The 21,022-nt window shown below is 42.8% G+C and overlaps 2 protein-coding genes across 2 annotated transcripts; one reads left to right on the top strand and one right to left on the bottom strand.

Annotated features, from left to right (window-relative positions):
• Positions 1-1,847: 1,847 nt before the first annotated feature.
• Positions 1,848-5,473, bottom strand: LOC129834992 (elastase-1-like). The gene is made up of 8 exons (XM_055900349.1): positions 5,363-5,473; positions 4,855-4,958; positions 4,281-4,381; positions 3,958-4,083; positions 2,878-3,014; positions 2,566-2,708; positions 2,098-2,247; positions 1,848-1,913 (listed from the first exon to the last, which is right to left on the bottom strand). Exons 1-8 carry the CDS (start codon positions 5,400-5,402, stop codon positions 1,902-1,904), a joined length of 813 nt encoding a protein of 270 aa, XP_055756324.1. The 5' UTR covers positions 5,403-5,473; the 3' UTR covers positions 1,848-1,901.
• A 4,953-nt stretch (positions 5,474-10,426) lies between these two features.
• Positions 10,427-20,243, top strand: LOC129834981 (elastase-1). Its single transcript, XM_055900343.1, has 8 exons — positions 10,427-10,466; positions 16,057-16,160; positions 16,911-17,011; positions 17,572-17,697; positions 18,420-18,556; positions 19,335-19,477; positions 19,785-19,934; positions 20,155-20,243. Exons 1-8 carry the CDS (start codon positions 10,427-10,429, stop codon positions 20,164-20,166), a joined length of 813 nt encoding a protein of 270 aa, XP_055756318.1. The 3' UTR covers positions 20,167-20,243.
• The last annotated feature ends 779 nt before the right edge of the window (positions 20,244-21,022 follow it).

The raw sequence follows: 21,022 nt of genomic DNA, 5'->3' as shown, positions 1-21,022 counted from the left end.
GCCACGTTGAAAGTAACTGAGCACTTCGGTAAGACCATTCTACTGCCAATGTTAATCTATGAAGATTGCATGGCTGTGTGCTCAATTTTATACACCCGTCATAAACAGGTCTGGCTGAAATAGCTGAATCCACTAATTTGAACGGGTGTCCACATACTTTTGTATATGTACTGCATGTACTGCCAAATTATGTATACTGTATAAACTCTGGATTGCTGATGCTAGGTATTAGTCATTGAGAGGCTTTGAAGCCACCATGTTGGTACTCCCCAGTAGGAGCAGTCCTTCACAGGAATTAATGGAATTCGCGTCCTCAGAGCATGCTCAGACCAGCTGGCTGGTGTGTTTACGGACATATTCAATCAGTCCCTATCCCAGTCTGCTGTTCCCACATGCTTCAAGAGGGCCACCATTGTTCCTGTTCCCAACAAAGCTAAGGTAACTGAGCTAAACGACTACCGCCCCGTAGCACTCACTTCCGTCATCATGAAGTGTTTTGAGAGACTAGTCAAGGATCATATCACCTCCACCCTACCGGACACCCTTGACCCACTCCAATTTGCTTACCGCCCCAATAGGTCATAAATAACCACACACTCAACGTCAACAAAACAAAGGAGATGATCGTGGACTTCAGGAAACTGCAGAGGGAGCACCCCCCTATCCACATCGACGGGACAGTAGTGGAGAAGGTGGAAGTTTTAAGGTCCTCGGTGTACACATCACGGACAAACTGAAATGGTCCCCCCACACAGACAGCATGGTGAAGAAGTGAAGAAGTGCCTCTTCAACCTCAGGAGGCTGAAGAAATTTTGCTTGTCACCAAAAACACAGATGCACAATCGAGAGCATCCTGTCGGGCTGTATCACCGCCTGGTACGGCAACTGCTCCGCCTTCAACCGTAAGGCTCTCCAGAGGGTAGTGAGGTCTGCACAATGTATCACCGGGGGCAAACTACCTGCCCTCCAGGACACCTACACCACCCGATGTCACAGGAAGGCCAAAAAAAGATCATCAAGGACAACAACCACCCGACTCAAATCTCTAGCCACTTTAATAATTAAAAATTGGATGTAATAAATGTATCTCTAGTCACTTTAAACAATGACACTTTATAGAATGTTTACATACCCTACACTACTCATCTCATATGTATATACTGTACTCTATACCATCTACTGCATCTTGCCTATGCCGTTTGGCCATCGCTCATCCATATATTTATATGTACATATTCTTATTCATTCCTTTACACTTGTGTGCATAAGGTAGTTGTTGTGAAATTGTTAGATTACTTGTTAGATATTACTGCACGGTCAGAACTAGAAGTACAATCATTTCGCTACACTCGCACTAACATCTGCTAACCATGTGTATGTGACCAATAACATTTGATTTGATTTGATTTGAAATCTACAGTATTTTAATTAAATGTTTCAAGGACCAAATTTAAATGTATTGAAGTATTTTGTTGTTGTAGTGGGGACATAATACAATTTAAAAGTATGTATTCATGTGTCTGTAATAAAATGAAAGAGGCAAAAACAAATGTAGACATTAATAAATGCATTTCTATATCTTCCTAACTATTTTTACACTGGTGGGGGAGTATCAAGATGGAGGCACGGTGGCTTCAAAACAGAGCCCCCTACAAGTCATCTAGTGTATATATAAATCATTGGTACTGCCAAGGGAAGTTTACTAAGAACATGTTTAACCCTATCACGGATCTGATCAATTTACATATGATATCTTAAAGTGTAGAAAAACATTGAGATAGATTTGACTTGATACACATAGACAAGACAAAAGGTTTACTGCAAATGTTACATTTATTTAACTTTAAGAGCAGAATGTGAACGAAATTGAGCTGGGTTGTGCTCGATGACCATGTTCCCTTTCAACCCATGATCTGTAGAGGAAAGGACAGAAAATTAATTAGACCGGCACTTCCACATTTGCCCAAAATACAGTCAATATTGTTACTGAGACGGACACCAATTAGACAAATTAAAATGTGCATAACAATGTCATAGACAAGCTTGGAGAGAAATAACGTCACGTTCTTCTCCTGTTCCTAGCTATACAGGACGTACCCCGTTCATCCAAGTGATGTAAGCAGACACACGGGTGAAGACGGTGGGCTTGCGGGTGGCGTTGCATCCGGCACTGGAAACGAAGCTGGCAATACCGTGGACATAGTACTGACCGTTGACCTGGCAGTTCAGGGGGCCACCAGAGTCTCCCTACAATGATGGAGAGAGAGAGAGAGAGCTACATCAGGACTGAGACCAGGGCAACAAACTTACAACACATCAATGATTTGTTTTTTCAGTTCTAAATATGTAAGCAATGACATCATTTAAATTATAAAGAAATATAAACTACATTGCATTCATTCAGAAACATGTTGTAGTCCTCAGCAGTAGACCACTAAGAGAATTGGTAAGATGTTGGAACAAGAGAGACAGGGTTGCAGGTTCAAACCCTGGAACAACCTCCCCCCCCCCGAACCCCAATTGACTGCAATATTTAACCCAATTATTCCATTAGACTGGTCTTACGTTGCAACCAGCGTTGGCTCCGCCACCGGCACAGACCATGGTGGTCTTGATGGTAGATCCCCACCAGCCAGAGCTAGAGCAGGTCTGGTGGTCAACGCTGGGTAGCCAAGCCTGCTTCAGGCTGCTGGACAGAGGACCGCCGGCTACAGGAAGGACAGGGGACACGTTAGAGGAGATAACAGGATGGGAATCATATGGCTAGATCAACTTCTGGAGAAAAAAAACTAGAAACTAGACACAAATATAAATGTACAGATATTTACCCAAAATCATTTACAAGTTCAATTACTGTTAGTTACTTATGCAACTCACTGGAGGTGCGTCCCCATCCGGTGATGTAGCAAGGGTTGTTGTTGGGCAGGATCTGGTCAGAGGGAGGAAGAGCAGCCAGCTGGACAGCAGAGTTCAGGGAAGCATCGGTGTCTAGACGCAGCAGAGCAATGTCATATCTGAGGGTTAAGAGGAACACAATGTCATATCTGAGGGTTTAGAGGAACACAATGTCATATCTGAGGAATAGAGGAACACAATGTCATATCTGAGGGTTTAGAGGAACACAATGTCATATCTGAGGGTTAAGAGGAACACAATGTCATATCTGAGGGTTTAGAGGAACACAATGTCATATCTGAGGGTTAAGAGGAACACAATGTCATATCTGAGGGTTTAGAGGAACACAATGTCATATCTGAGGAATAGAGGAACACAATGTCATATCTGAGGAATAGAGGAACACAATGTCATATCTGAGGGTTTAGAAGAACACAATGTCATATCTGAGGGTTAAGAGGAACACAATGTCATATCTGAGGGTTTAGAGGAACACAATGTCATATCTGAGGAATAGAGGAACACAATGTCATATCTGAGGGTTTAGAAGAACACAATGTCATATCTGAGGGTTTAGAAGAACACAATGTCATATCTGAGGGTTAAGAGGAACACAATGTCATATCTGAGGGTTTAGAGGAACACAATGTCATATCTGAGGAATAGAGGAACACAATGTCATATCTGAGGAATAGAGGAACACAATGTCATATCTGAGGGTTTAGAAGAACACAATGTCATATCTGAGGGACAGAAGCATATGTCCAGGACGCTTCATTTTCACCTCAAGTCATAAATCTTTCTTACATACTCCCTCATAACCTTCTTCCTGTTCTTTGGTTCTTCAACCCAAACACTTAATACTAGGATCATTCTCCAAGTAATTCTTATTATAAACATACTACAGAACACTTATTTTTAAGATCTAATAAAATGGTATCATTAGAATCTGTCAAAAATAGAGACATTTAACTGGTGTAGCTAAATTCAAACCAATTATTGAAGTAAAATGTGAACTTCTTTAAACAAAGATAAAAAATGGATTACAAATGAATTGCGTACCCTGAGGCAACGCTGTTGGAGTTCCACAAGTTGTGGACGTAGACTTTGTTGACGGTCATGATCTGCTCCTTACCCTCGATGCTGTTCAGGTTGTGGTCTCCCAGAACCACACGCCACGTCCTCTGGCTGCACACACACGTAAGCAATAATACATTGGTCACTTAGGAAGTTACTTCCATATCCTATAAATGGCATTTCAATCAAAATTAACAAAAACTTGCTATTTATCTTGTATAATGTATTTGTATCGGTGTATTATTTATTTGTGTCACGTTAACTCTTGGAAAAATGTAGTTATTCTATAATGTCTTCTTTTGTCCAACCTGTCCACACAGTGAGCAGCAGTCATGACCCATCCTCTCCTGATCAGACTACCTCCACAGGTGTGGTAGTAGGAGCTGCCAGACTTGTACTGGAGAGATATCTGAGGACAAGAGAGAAAGAGAGAGAGAGGTGAGAGGAGAGGTGAAAGGAGGATGTTAAAGATGAGAAGACAAGGCCTCCCAAGTGGCTCATCCAACACGGCCAGCTTCCCTGTGGAACACTTAAGACACCTTGTAGATTCCATGCCCCGACGAGTTGAGGCTGTTCTGAGAGCAAAAGGGGGTGCAACTCAATATTAGGAAGGTGTTCTTAATGTTTTGTATACTCAGTGTATATTCAATTACCTTGAGTATTTGTAAGTTAGTATTTTCAAAAATACTACAAAAAACAAATATTTTCTGCCTAGGTCTAGTGCTCAAAGTTTAATTCAAGTAACATATCTCAACAGTAATATATATTTTTGTGCCTGGTCCCAGATCTGTGTGTATCATAGCCAACTCCTATGACCGTGGAGTATCGAAGAGATGGCTTAAGCACATATAGTACAGTCCTGGGATCAGGCGAATGTTTTACCTGCCAGGGCCAGGAGTTGGGCTGGGCGACCTCACCACCAACAACTCTCTGGCCAGGAACATCTTCCAAGTATCTGGGCTGTGGCTCCAGATCCACAGACAGCACTGCAGGAGGTTACCAGGGGGGGAAAAAACATACAGCTAAATGTAGATTTCTTATGGATGCTGTACGTACTCAAAGACAGAGAGAGAGAGAGAGAGACACAAGGAAATTGAGAAAATGGAGAGGGAAGAAGAGAGTCTGAATAAGAAGAGTGAGTGAGAGTGAACGGGGGGGTGGGGGGGTAAAAAGGCAGACAGTGAGAGTGAACGGGGGGGGGGGGTAAAAAGGCAGACAGAGAGAGTGAACGGGGGGGGGGGGGTAAAAAGGCAGACAGAGAGAGTGAACGGGGGGGGTAAAAAGGCAGACAGAGAGAGTGAACGGGGGGGGGTAAAAAGGCAGACAGAGAGAGTGAACGGGGGGGGGGTAAAAAGGCAGACAGAGTGTCTGGAAGAAGTTCAGTTCTTACCCAGGGCTGCGAGAGCGCTCAACAGGACGAACCTCAGCATGTTTTCAGTCTGTTAGTGTCAGTCTTTCCTGATGGAATATTTCTGTCCCTGTTTTATACCCTCGGGAGGCAGGACACCCCAACTGACCTCCTCCTGTCTGGTTTGTCTCGACCAGGGTGTAGGGATGCGTTCCAAATCACACCCTATTATGTGCACTAAAGTCTGAATCAAATGTAATTTGGGAAGTAGGTGTACTGTATTTTCAGATTGGCAGCACAGCGTGTAAAATGGAACTGCTGTAGCTGTTATTATCAGCACAAGATAAGCAAAAGGCAAACAGAAATACCCACATGAAAAACAAACCCGAGGGGCTTACAATCTGGACAATAAACCACATTGGAGCCTTTCTTGAAGTGTACAGAGTATTTCAAACATTTCATAAAAACTTATATTTTATCTCCAACACCTTTAAAACAGTACTATTTTCCAATAATTACACAAGATAAGGTAATGATCCTGGAAAAATCCACTGTACAGTAATACAGCTGGATCTGCTAACCCTAACCCTAACCCAGGTACTGTACAGTAATACAGCTGGATCTGCTAACCCTAACCCAGGTACTGTACAGTAATACAGCTGGATCTGATAACCCTAACCCAGGTACTGTACAGTAATACAGCTGGATCTGATAACCCTAACCCTAACCCAGGTACTGTACAGTAATACAGCTGGATCTGCTAACCCTACACCAGGTACTGTAGAGTAATACAGCTGGATCTGCTAACCCTAACCCAGGTACTGTACAGTAATACAGCTGGATCTGATAACCCTACCCCAGGTACTGTACAGTAATACAGCTGGATCTGCTAACCCTAACCCTACCCCAGGTACTGTAGAGTAATACAGCTGGATCAGCTAACCCTAACCCAGGTACTGTACAGTAATACAGCTGGATCTGCTAACCCTAACCCAGGTACTGTACAGTAATACAGCTGGATCAGCTAACCCTAACCCAGGTACTGTACAGTAATACAGCTGGATCTGCTAACCCTAACCCTAACCCAGGTACAGTACAGTAATACAGCTGGATCAGCTAACCCTAACCCAGGTACTGTACAGTAATACAGCTGGATCTGATAACCCTAACCCAGGTACTGTACAGTAATACAGCTGAATCTGCTAACCCTACCCCAGGTACTGTAGAGTAATACAGCTGGATCTGCTAACCCTACCCCAGGTACTGTAGAGTAATACAGCTGGATCTGCTAACCCTACCCCAGGTACTGTACAGTAATACAGCTGGATCTGATAACCCTAACCCAGGTACTGTACAGTAATACAGCTGGATCTGATAACCCTAACCCAGGTACGGTACAGTAATATAGCTGGATCTGCTAACCCTAACCCAGGTACTGTAGAGTAATACAGCTGGATCTGCTAACCCTAACCCAGGTACGGTACAGTAATACAGCTGGATCTGCTAACCCTAACCTAGGTACTGTACAGTAATACAGCTGGATCTGCTAACCCTAACCCTAACCCAGGTACTGTAGAGTAATACAGCTGGATCTGCTAACCCTAACCCTAACCCAGGTACTGTACAGTAATACAGCTGGATCTGCTAACCCTAACCCAGGTACTGTACAGTAATACAGCTGGATCTGCTAACCCTACCCCAGGTACTGTACAGTAATACAGCTGGATCTGCTAACCCTACCCCAGGTACTGTAGAGTAATACAGCTGGATCTGATAACCCTACCCCAGGTACTGTACAGTAATACAGCTGGATCTGCTAACCCTACCCCAGGTACTGTACAGTAATACAGCTGGATCTGCTAACCCTAACCCTAACCCAGGTACTGTAGAGTAATACAGCTGGATCTGCTAACCCTACCCCAGGTACTGTACAGTAATACAGCTGGATCTGATAACCCTAACCCTAACCCTAACCCAGGTACTGTACAGTAATACAGCTGGATCTGCTAACCCTAACCCAGGTACTGTACAGTAATACAGCTGGATCTGATAACCCTACCCCTAACCCAGGTACTGTAGAGTAATACAGCTGGATCTGCTAACCCTAACCCAGGTACTGTAGAGTAATACAGCTGGATCTGCTAACCCTACCCCAGGTACTGTACAGTAATACAGCTGGATCAGCTAACCCTAACCCAGGTACTGTACAGTAATACAGCTGGATCTGCTAACCCTAACCCTAACCCAGGTACAGTACAGTAATACAGCTGGATCAGCTAACCCTAACCCAGGTACTGTACAGTAATACAGCTGGATCTGATAACCCTAACCCAGGTACTGTACAGTAATACAGCTGAATCTGCTAACCCTACCCCAGGTACTGTAGAGTAATACAGCTGGATCTGCTAACCCTACCCCAGGTACTGTAGAGTAATACAGCTGGATCTGCTAACCCTACCCCAGGTACTGTACAGTAATACAGCTGGATCTGATAACCCTAACCCAGGTACTGTACAGTAATACAGCTGGATCTGATAACCCTAACCCAGGTACGGTACAGTAATATAGCTGGATCTGCTAACCCTAACCCAGGTACTGTAGAGTAATACAGCTGGATCTGCTAACCCTAACCCAGGTACGGTACAGTAATACAGCTGGATCTGCTAACCCTAACCTAGGTACTGTACAGTAATACAGCTGGATCTGCTAACCCTAACCCTAACCCAGGTACTGTAGAGTAATACAGCTGGATCTGCTAACCCTAACCCTAACCCAGGTACTGTACAGTAATACAGCTGGATCTGCTAACCCTAACCCAGGTACTGTACAGTAATACAGCTGGATCTGCTAACCCTACCCCAGGTACTGTACAGTAATACAGCTGGATCTGCTAACCCTACCCCAGGTACTGTAGAGTAATACAGCTGGATCTGATAACCCTACCCCAGGTACTGTACAGTAATACAGCTGGATCTGCTAACCCTACCCCAGGTACTGTACAGTAATACAGCTGGATCTGCTAACCCTAACCCTAACCCAGGTACTGTAGAGTAATACAGCTGGATCTGCTAACCCTACCCCAGGTACTGTACAGTAATACAGCTGGATCTGATAACCCTAACCCTAACCCTAACCCAGGTACTGTACAGTAATACAGCTGGATCTGCTAACCCTAACCCAGGTACTGTACAGTAATACAGCTGGATCTGATAACCCTACCCCTAACCCAGGTACTGTAGAGTAATACAGCTGGATCTGCTAACCCTAACCCAGGTACTGTAGAGTAATACAGCTGGATCTGCTAACCCTACCCCAGGTACTGTACAGTAATACAGCTGGATCTGCTAACCCTACCCCAGGTACTGTAGAGTAATACAGCTGGATCTGATAACCCTAACCCAGGTACTGTAGAGTAATACAGCTGGATCTGCTAACCCTAACCCTAACCCAGGTACTGTACAGTAATACAGCTGGATCTGCTAACCCTAACCCAGGTACTGTACAGTAATACAGCTGGATCTGCTAACCCTAACCCAGGTACTGTACAGTAATACAGCTGGATCTGCTAACCCTAACCCAGGTACTGTACAGTAATACAGCTGGATCTGCTAACCCTAACCCAGGTACTGTACAGTAATACAGCTGGATCTGCTAACCCTAACCCTAACCCAGGTACTGTAGAGTAATACAGCTGGATCTGCTAACCCTACCCCAGGTACTGTACAGTAATACAGCTGGATCTGATAACCCTAACCCTAACCCTAACCCAGGTACTGTACAGTAATACAGCTGGATCTGCTAACCCTAACCCAGGTACTGTACAGTAATACAGCTGGATCTGATAACCCTACCCCTAACCCAGGTACTGTAGAGTAATACAGCTGGATCTGCTAACCCTAACCCAGGTACTGTAGAGTAATACAGCTGGATCTGCTAACCCTACCCCAGGTACTGTACAGTAATACAGCTGGATCTGCTAACCCTACCCCAGGTACTGTAGAGTAATACAGCTGGATCTGATAACCCTAACCCAGGTACTGTAGAGTAATACAGCTGGATCTGCTAACCCTAACCCTAACCCAGGTACTGTACAGTAATACAGCTGGATCTGCTAACCCTAACCCAGGTACTGTACAGTAATACAGCTGGATCTGCTAACCCTAACCCAGGTACTGTACAGTAATACAGCTGGATCTGCTAACCCTAACCCAGGTACTGTACAGTAATACAGCTGGATCTGCTAACCCTACCCCAGGTACTGTACAGTAATACAGCTGGATCTGCTAACCCTACCCCAGGTACTGTACAGTAATACAGATGGATCTGCTAACCCTAGCCCAGGTACTGTACAGTAATACAGCTGGATCTGCTAACCCTAACCCAGGTACTGTAGAGTAATACAGCTGGATCTGCTAACCCTACCCCAGGTACTGTACAGTAATACAGCTGGATCTGCTAACCCTACCCCAGGTACTGTACAGTAATACAGCTGGATCTGCTAACCCTAACCCAGGTACTGTACAGTAATACAGCTGGATCTGCTAACCCTAACCCAGGTACTGTACAGTAATACAGCTGGATCTGCTAACCCTAACCCAGGTACTGTACAGTAATACAGCTGGATCTGCTAACCCTACCCCAGGTACTGTACAGTAATACAGATGGATCTGCTAACCCTAACCCTAACCCAGGTACTGTACAGTAATACAGCTGGATCTGCTAACCCTAACCCAGGTACTGTATGTGAGGTGAGGCGAGGCGAGGCCAAAGACCTTGGACAGTGAGATAATGGTGGGACAGAACACAGGTGGTTATCTGCCGCCACCCTGACGTTGTTCAAACACCTAAACCCCAGCCAGTCCAGACCAGACAGGTAGATTTCCCAGAAATCCTGGGTGGAGTTGTCCCTCCTAGCTTATTCTCTTCCGATTCCAGGAATCCTCCAACCAGGATTTTGGGAAAACTGTGGCATTTTGGGTAAGTTACCTGAATGTTGTAACCATAGATAGATCAGGTTGGGTGTTCTGAGCCCTCCTGCCTCCTGAGGGTATAAAACAGGGACAGGAATATTCCATAAGGACAGACTGACACTGACAGATTGAAAACATGCTGAGGTTCGTCCTGTTGAGCGCTCTCTCAGCCCTGGGTAAGAACTGACCATCTCTATATTCTATCTCCTTGAAGAAATGGCCATCTCTATATTCTATCTCCTTGAAGAACTGACCATCTCTATATTCTATCTCCTTGAAGAAATGGCCATCTCTATATTCTATCTCCTTGAAGAAATGGCCATCTCTATATTCTATCTCCTTGAAGAAATGGCCATCTCTATATTCTATCTCCTTGAAGAAATGGCCATCTCTATACAGACTATTTATTCACCCTCGGATTGAGACTAATAGAGTAGAATATAGATTTGATTAGGATCCCCATTAGCCGACGCCAATGGCGACATCTATTCTTCCTGGGGTCTGACACATACAGAAAAAGTCCTTACAAACTAAAATACTTTACAATTTACATACAGTACATTTGAAAACATTAACATAGACATTACAGACTTACACGCATATATAAATAACTACTTAAAGTATAGATATGCCTTAACTAGGTTACATATGGCTTAACTAGGTTAACTAGGTCAAATAGGGGAGAGACCATACAGTTTACATATGCCTTAACTAGGTTACATATGGCTTAACTAGGTTAACTAGGTCAAATAGGGGAGAGACCATACAGAAAACATATGCCTTAACTAGGTTACATATGGCTTAACTAGGTTAACTAGGTCAAATAGGGGAGAGACCATACATAAAACATATGCCTTAACTAGGTTAACTAAGTCAAATAGGGGAGAGACCATACAGAAAACATATTCCTTAACTAGGTTACATATGGCTTAACTAGGTTAACTAGGTCAAATAGGGGAGAGACCATACATAAAACATATGCCTTAACTAGGTTAACTAGGTCAAATAGGGGAGAGACCATACAGAAAACATATGCCTTAACTAGGTTACATATGGCTTAACTAGGTTAACTAGGTCAAATAGGGGAGAGACCATACAGAAAACATATGCCTTAACTAGGTTACATATGGCTTAACTAGGTTAACTAGGTCAAATAGGGGAGAGACCATACATAAAACATATGCCTTAACTAGGTTAACTAGGTCAAATAGGGGAGAGACCATACAGAAAACATATGCCTTAACTAGGTTACATATGGCTTAACTAGGTTAACTAGGTCAAATTCTGGGAGAACCATACAGAAAACATATGCCTTAACTAGGTTACATATGGCTTAACTAGGTTACATATGGCTTAACTAGGTTAACTAAGTCAAATAGGGGAGAGACCATACAGAAAACATATGCCTTAACTAGGTTACATATGGCTTAACTAGGTTAACTAAGTCAAATAGGGGAGAGACCATACAGAAAACATATGCCTTAACTAGGTTACATATGGCTTAACTAGGTTAACTAGGTCAAATAGGGGAGAGACCATACAGAAAACATATGCCTTAACTAGGTTAACTAAGTCAAATAGGGGAGAGACCATACAGAAAACATATTCCTTAACTAGGTTACATATGGCTTAACTATGTTAACTAGGTCAAATAGGGGAGAGACCATACATAAAACATATGCCTTAACTAGGTTAACTAAGTCAAATAGGGGAGAGACCATACAGAAAACATATGCCTTATCTAGGTTACATATGGCTTACCTAGGTTAACTAGGTCAAATAGGGGAGAGACCATACAGAAAACATATGCCTTAACTAGGTTACATATGGCTTAACTAGGTTAACTAGGTCAAATAGGGGAGAGACCATACAGAAAACATATGCCTTAACTAGGTTACATATGGCTTAACTAGGTTAACTAGGTCAAATAGGGGAGAGACCATACATAAAACATATGCCTTAACTAGGTTAACTAGGTCAAATAGGGGAGAGACCATACAGAAAACATATGCCTTAACTAGGTTACATATGGCTTAACTAGGTTAACTAGGTCAAATAGGGGAGAGACCATACAGAAAACATATGCCTTAACTAGGTTAACTAGGTCAAATAGGGGAGAGACCATACAGAAAACATATGCCTTAACTAGGTTAACTAGGTCAAATTCTGGGAGAACCATACAGAAAACATATGCCTTAACTAGGTTACATATGGCTTAACTAGGTTACATATGGCTTAACTAGGTTAACTAAGTCAAATAGGGGAGAGACCATACAGAAAACATATGCCTTAACTAGGTTACATATGGCTTAACTAGGTTAACTAAGTCAAATAGGGGAGAGACCATACAGAAAACATATGCCTTAACTAGGTTACATATGGCTTAACTAGGTTAACTAGGTCAAATAGGGGAGAGACCATACAGAAAACATATGCCTTAACTAGGTTAACTAGGTCAAATAGGGGAGAGACCATACAGAAAACATATGCCTTAACTAGGTTACATATGGCTTAACTAGGTTACATATGGCTTAACTAGGTTACATATGGCTTAACTAGGTTACATATGGCTTAACTAGGTTACATATGCCTTAACTAGGTTACATATGCCTTAACTAGGTTAACTAGGTCAAATAAGAGAGAGACCAGTGGTCTGAGCGAGAGGGGGGGACAGTAACTTTCTACAATTCTACACATGTTGCCATGGTGCAAAGACTTAAATGTGCATTTTTATAGCTAACCTCATGCTAAAGTGCCTTCAGAAAGTATTCACACCCCTTGACTTTTTCCACATTTTGTTGTGTTGTTTAATACAGATTAAATATAGATTTCTGTTTGGGTCACTAGCCTATACCATAATATCAAAGTGGAATTATGTTTGTAGAAAATTTTACAAATTAATTAAGAACGATACGCTAAAATGTCTTGAGTCAATAAGTATTCAACCCCTTGGTCATTGGAAGCCTAAATAAGTTCAGGAGTAAAAAATGCTTAACAAGTCACATAATAAGTTTCATGGACTCACACTCTGTGTTCAATAATAGGGTTTAATATAATTTTTTGAATGACTACCTCATCTCTGCAACCCACACATACAGTTATCTGTAAGGTCCCTCAGTCAACTTCTACTTTGGGACAAACATGCATACTCGTCACATTAGCTTTCCTAGGTCCTTCTTTGCAGCACCTTCAGACACCGAATGATTTTGTCTCAGCCCCGAGTCTTTTGCCCTGCTGGGATGGTGTAAAACAAGTTAGGCTACACTGCATTACACAATGCAATGAATACTCCAATCACGGGCCCTGGCCTGCCCTGCCTTTTCAGTGCTGCCTAAAACCAGCATTTCTGTGTACGTGGCACTTTAGGATGTGAAGTGTGTGGGGGGGGGGGTGTATTTGTTTTTGTGTAATAGGTAGACATACAGTGCCTTTGGAAAGTATTCAGACCGCTTGACTTTTTTCACATTTTATTATGTTACAGTTTTATTCTAAAATGTATTAAATAGTTCCCCACCCTCCATCAATCTACACACAATACCCCATAATGACAAAACAAAAACAGTCTTTTAGAAATGTTTGCTAATTTAATAAAAATTGTATTTATTTTTTTAAATCCCTTTACTCAGTACTTTGTTGAAGCACCTTTGGCAGCGATTTAAGCATCGAGTCTTCTTGGGTATGACGATACAAGCTGCGGCACACCTGTATTTGGGGAGTTTCTCCCATTCTTCTCTGCAGATCCTCTCAAGCTCTGTCATGTTGGATGGGGAGCATTAATACACAGATATTTTCAGGTTTTTCCAGAGATGTTCGATCGGGTACAAGTCCCGGCTCAGGCTGGGCCACTCAAGGACATTCAGAGACTGGTCCCGAAGCCATTCCTGCGTTGTCTTGGCTGTGTGCTTAGGGTCGTCGAAGGTGAACCTTCGTCCCAGTGAGCGTTCTGGAGCAGGTTTTCATCAAGGATCTCTCTATACTTTGCTCCGTTCATCTTTCCCTCGATCCTGACTAGTGTCCCAGTCCCTGCCGCTGAAAAACATCCCCACAGCATGATGCTGCCACCACCATGCTTTACCGTAAGGGCGGTGCCAGGTTTCCTCCAGACGTGATGCTTCGCATTCAGGCCAAAGAGTTCAATATTGGTTTCATCAGACCAGAGAATCTTGTTTCTCATGGTCTGAGAGTCTTAGATGCCTTTTGTCAACTCCAAATGGGCTGTTATGTGCCTTTTACTGAGGAGTGGTTTCCGTCTGGCCACTAGTCTACCATAAAGGCCTGATTGGTGGAGTGCTGCAAAGATGATTGTCCTTCTGGAAGGTTCTCCCATCTCCTCAGAGGAACTCTAGAGCTCTGTCAGAGTGACCATCGGGTTCTTGGTCACCTCCCTGACCTCCTGGCCCTTCTCCCCAGATTGATCAGTTTGGTCGGCTGGCCAGCTCTAGGAAGAGTCTTGGTGGTTCCAAACTTCTTCCATTTAAGAAGAATTTTGGGGAACTTCAATGCTGCAGAAATGTTTTGGTACCCTTCCCCAGATCTGTGCCTCGACACAATCCTCTCTCAGAGCTCTACGGACAATTCCTTCGATCGCATGGCTTGGTTTTCTGTTTTTTTTCTGAAAACCTGATTTTGCTTTGTCGTTATGGGGTATTGTGTGTATATTGCAGAGATGTTTATTTATTTAATCCATTTTAGAATAAGGCTGTAAAGTAACAAAATGTGGAAAAAGTCAAGAGGTCTGAATACTTTGGCTCCCCAGTCTTTAACTGTTTTTCTATAGGACACGGTGGCTCCCTGGTCTTTAACTGTTTTTTTGTAAGACACGGTGGCTCCCTGGTCTTTAACCGTTTTTCTGTAAGACACCGTGGCTCCCTGGTCTTTAACCGTTTTTCCGTAAGACACGGTGGCTCCCTGGTCTTTAACCGTTTTTCTGTAAGACACCATGGCTCCCTGGTCTTTACCGTTTTTCCGTAAGACACCGTGGCTCCCTGGTCTTTAACCGTTTTTCTGTAAGACACCGTGGCTCCCTGGTCTTTAACCGTTTTTTGTAAGACACCGTGGCTCCCTGGTCTTTAACCGTTTTTCTGTAAGACACCGTGGCTCCCTGGTCTTTAACCGTTTTTTTGTAAGACACAGTGGTTCCCTGGTCTTTAACCGTTTTTTTGTAAGACACAGTGGCTCCCCGGTCTTGATTTGTTTTTCTGTAAGACAGCGTGGCTCCCCGGTCTTGATTTGTTTTTCTGTAAGACACCGTGGCTCCCCGGTCTTGATTTGTTTTTCTGTAAGACACCGTGGCTCCCCGGTCTTGATTTGTTTTTCTGTAAGACACCGTGGCTCCCTGGTCTTTAACCGTTTTTTTGTAAGACACCGTGGCTCCCTGGTCTTTAACCGTTTTTTGTAAGACACCGTGGCTCCCTGGTCTTTAACCGTTTTTCTGTAAGACACCGTGGCTCCCTGGTCTTTAACCGTTTTTTTGTAAGACACAGTGGTTCCCTGGTCTTTAACCGTTTTTTTGTAAGACACAGTGGCTCCCCGGTCTTGATTTGTTTTTCTGTAAGACACCGTGGCTCCCCGGTCTTGATTTGTTTTTCTGTAAGACACCGTGGCTCCCCGGTCTTTATTTGTTTTTTTGTAAGACACCGTGGCTCCCCGGTCTTGAATTGTTTTTCTGTAAGACACCGTGGCTCCCCGGTCTTTAAACACTTCTCTCTCTAACTGTATTTCCTCTGTATTTCCTCTGTATTTCCTCTGTATTTCCTCTGTCCCCAGTGCTGTCTGAGAATCTGGTTCCCCAGCCCAGATACCTGGAAGATGGAGCTGAGGAAAGAGTTGTGGGTGGCGAGGTCGCCCAGCCCAACTCCTGGCCCTGGCAGGTAAAACATTTTCCTTTGGGGCGTCAGGTAGCTGAGGAAAGAGTTGTGGGTGGCGAGGTCGCCCAGCCCAACTCCTGGCCCTGGCAGGTAAAACATTTTCCTTTGGGGCGTCAGGTAGCTGAGGAAAGAGTTGTGGGTGGCGAGGTCGCCCAGCCCAACTCCTGGCCCTGGCAGGTAAAACATTTTGCTTTGGGGCGTCAGGTGGTTAGAGCGTTGGGCCAGTAACCAAAATGTTGCTGGATCGAATCCCTGAGCTGACAAGGTGAACATCTGTTGTTCTACCCCTGAACAAGGCAGTTAACCCACTGTTCCCCGGTAGTTATTCATTGTAAATAAGAATTTGTTCTTAACTGACTTTGCCTAGTTAAATTAAGGATAAATAAAAAATAGTCTCTCGTAGCCTGATGGAACCAGCCTGATTGCTGTGATCACCATTCTGTGCAGTAAAACAGGCTGGTTCCACCAGTGAAGTCTCCTGTGACAGCCTAGCTGATTTGATTCTGGGTGTCAACATTAGCCTGCGCCCAGATCTTTCTGTGCTTCACCCAGTTCCTCTGTACTAGAGGAGTTGACCATGGGACCTGGGATCCGGCAAGGATGTAGCTGCACCTGATAGTTTAATACTATGAAACACACTTTTCTACTTTTGTCCAATATGTTTTTGTAAATATTTTGTTCTAATTCTCTCCTCCCTTCTGCTTCTCATCTTTAACATCCTCCTCTCTCTCTCTCTTTCTCTCTTGTCCTCAGATATCTCTCCAGTACCAGTCTGGCAGTTCCTACTACCACACCTGTGGAGGTAGTCTGATCAGGAGAGGATGGGTCATGACTGCTGCTCACTGTGTGGACAGGTTGGACAAAGGAAGACATTAGATTTTATAGTGAAACTCTGAAACCTCTTGACAAGGTCGCTTGGCGTTAGGTTAAAGCTGAGATCTCTATAGGTAACACAGCGCCCCTGGTCGCCCCGGGCTCATTTGATAAACATCATTTTTTATCAAACGGAGGAGATGAGCTTCAAGCATTGTGATAAACAAAAATCATACTCTGCAGTTGTATTAAGCATGCAATGATGTGCAATGATGTGCAACGATGTAACGATGTGCACCGATGTAACGATGTGCACCGATGTGCACCGATGTGCAACGATGTAACGATGTGCAACGATGTAACGATGTGCAACGATGTGAAATTAAGAGCAATGATGTAACGATATAACGATGTGCAACGATGTGCAATGAATGAAAAAAAGCAGTTATTTAAAGTAGACCTAACGTACGTGGCAGTTTCACTGCAACAGATTCCAACTTTAAGATCTCTATTATGTGTATGTATATGTTGCATAACTTCCTAACTGACTTCCTAACAGACTTCCTAAGTGACCAAGGTATTATTGCGTGTGTGTCTTCAGCCAGAGGACTTGGCGTGTGGTTCTGGGAGACCACAACCTGAACAGCAACGAGGGTAAGGAGCAGATCATGACCGTCAACAAAGTCTACATCCACAACTTGTGGAACTCCAACAATATCGCTGGAGGGTACGTCCTGTTTTAAAAGTTGAAAATTGATTGTTTAAAAAATATATATTTTGTTTTATCCTGAGACATTCACTGATAACAATTTGAGTTTAATATGGGTCAGTACCTCAAAAACGTGTACTATAACCAATATGTCATTACTGTGACATATACGTCATGTCACCACAAGTGATATATTAGTTGGTAGAACTAATATATCAGCCAAGGTGACTACATTTAACTACAATGGTAAATGGCACACTTTAAAATATATATATTCTAAGGAGACCATGATGTAGCTCTTTAAAAATGTTTTTGATGCTGTGTATGTTTATAATACAGTGAACCAAAAGCTATACTTAGCATTTAGTAGATATTCCACAATGTATTTTTTATTTTTGTTATTTTTTTTAAACTTTTATTTAACTAAGAAAGTCAGTTAAGAACAAATTCTTATTTGTGAAAAAGATTTATAACCCGAAGATGTATAACCTTCTGTTCCTCAGATATGACATTGTGTTCCTCTTAACCCTCAGATATGACATTGTGTTCCTCTAAACCTTCAGATATGACATTGTGTTCCTCTATTCCTCAGATATGACATTGTGTTCCTCTATTCCTCAGATATGACATTGTGTTCCTCTATTCCTCAGATATGACATTGTGTTCCTCTAAACCCTCAGATATGACATTGTGTTCCTCTTAACCCTCAGATATGACATTGTGTTCCTCTTAACCCTCAGATATGACATTGCTCTGCTGCGTCTAGACACCGATGCTTCCCTGAACTCTGCTGTCCAGCTGGCTGCTCTTCCTCCCTCTGACCAGATCCTGCCCAACAACAACCCTTGCTACATCACCGGATGGGGACGCACCCAGAGTCAGTAGTAACCTATTATCTTCAATGTAACACATTCAACATTTCATTGTCTTTACATACAGGTCCCAGAGACTACCCATAACTAACTACAACCCTGAATATGACACTAACAGAGCTAACAAATGAGTTTTTGGGGGGGGAGATTATACTTGGTCTTAAGCATGTAAATGACTAACTGAGCAGGTTAGCGTTTTGTGTCATGAATCTTGCTCTGGAGATAGCTCTGTAGAGAGGTCACTAGCTGGCACAGAGTAATAAAATCTGATTTTAAAACGAACCCTAGTACCTAACCCTTGTTATATCTCGTGTTCTACTTTGTTATTTTTAGTATTTTATTGTTATTGATTATTGGATTGTTGGGTTTTGAGTTTGCAAGAAAGGCATTTCACTGTACTTGTGAATGTGACATTAATACTAGAAACTAACCCTAACCTTAAATTACGACCAACAAGATAATTTTAGTTTTTATGAATCTTTACAATAGCCAACTATTACTTTGCAGCTGGCCTATCTAAGGGGAAATCTCTCAGTTTTACCTGCAGGACACGACTCGTGACACTAAACATCAAACTGCTATGACTAATATGTCAACTGAGACGACAGATGGTTAAATGTCATTATTTGGAAATGTTCTAATGAAACCATATTGAATTCTCATATCCTGTTCCTCTTAAATGTATCCCCCTGTTCCTCACTATCAGCTGAAGAGATATATAACAACAATGGATAAATGTCACTATTTTTAACACATTCTAATAAAGCATCACCTTGTCTATAGCTGGCGGTTCTCTGTCCAGCAGCCTGAAGCAGGCTTGGCTACCCAGCGTTGACCACCAGACCTGCTCTAGCTCTGGCTGGTGGGGATCTTCCGTCAAGACCACCATGGTCTGTGCCGGTGGCGGAGCCAACTCTGGTTGCCAGGTAAGACCAGTCTAATGGAGGGGGAGAGGGGGGAAGACCGATCGGTTTGGGATTTGAACCCATGACCCTGTGTCTGTCCCTCTAAAACCTTAAACGTTACACCAAGAGGTATGAAGAGGATTTGTCTTGGTTTTACTGGATGCATTTCATTTACTTTATATTTGTTTATCATTGGAATTATATCATCGTTTAGCTACATGTTTAGAAAATACAAATAACCAGTGACTCTTTATGTTATACATAAATATGAGTAAGAATAACAAATTGGTAACTCAGTCCTGATGAAGCTCTCTCTCCATCATTGTAGGGAGACTCTGGTGGCCCCCTGAACTGCCAGGTCAACGGTCAGTACTATGTCCACGGTGTGACCAGCTTCGTTTCCTCTTCTGGATGCAACGTCAGCCGCAGGCCCACCGTCTTCACCCGTGTGTCTGCTTACATCAGCTGGATGAACGGGGTACGTCCTGTATAGCTAGGAACTAAGAACATGACTTTATTTCTCTCCAAGCTTGTCCATGACATTAATGTTATATTAGATGACATACCCAAGTTGGATGACACATTGTTTTGTATATTTTATTTTGTAAAATTTGTGTCGCAGTCTCTGTCACAATATTGATTATTATTTGGGGGGAAAATGTCTGTGTCTATTTTAATTGATCTCCTTTCCTGTACAGATCATGGGTTGAAAAGGAAGATGGTCTTTGAGCAGATAGACAGAACCCAGTTTCACCCCTGACCCTGCTCAACTACACCAACATGCTGCTCTAAAAGTTCAATAAACTTCATTGACTTTGGAGTAAACCTTCCCTCATGTTTATTTTTTACTGTTCATGTCAAATCCACATGATATATTTCACACAATTGTGTGCGTTATGAGTGTAATTTTAGTGGGGTATTTTGTGACTATGCCAGCTTTATTTGAGAAGGAGATGTGTTTGGTATTGGTATTTTATTAGGATCCTCATTAGCTGTTGCAAAAGCAGCAGCTACTCTTCATGGGGTCCACACAAAACATGAAACATAATACAGAACATCATTAGACAAGAACAGCTCAAGGACATCATTTTTTTTTAAAGGCACACGTAGCCTACATATCAATTCATACACGACTATCTAGGTCCAATAGCGGAGAGGCGTTGTGCCACCAGGTGTTGCTTTATCTGTTTATTGAAACCAGGTTTGATGTTTATTTGAGCAATATGAGATGGAAGGAAGTTCCATGCAATAATGGCTCTATATAATACTGTACGTTTTCTTGAATTTTGTTCTGGATTTGGGGATTGTGAAAAGACCCCTGGTGGCATGTCTGGTGGGGTAAGTGTGTGTCAGTGCTGTGTGTAAGTTGACTATGCAAACAATTTGGGATTTAACACATGAATGTTTCTTATAAAAATAAAAGTGATGCAGTCAGTCTCTCCTCAACTCTCAGCCAAGAGAGACTGGCATGCATATTATTTATATCAGTCCTCTAATTACAATTAAGAGCAAAACGTGTCGCTCTGTTCTGGGCCAGCTGCAGCTTAACTAGGTCTTTCCTTGCAG

The sequence above is a fragment of the Salvelinus fontinalis genome, chromosome 3, assembly GCF_029448725.1.
Source record: "Salvelinus fontinalis isolate EN_2023a chromosome 3, ASM2944872v1, whole genome shotgun sequence".
Classification (NCBI taxonomy): Eukaryota; Metazoa; Chordata; class Actinopteri; order Salmoniformes; family Salmonidae; genus Salvelinus; species Salvelinus fontinalis.
The sequence above is the reverse complement of the archived record's forward strand: the minus strand, read 5'-3'. Positions and strand labels throughout refer to the sequence as shown.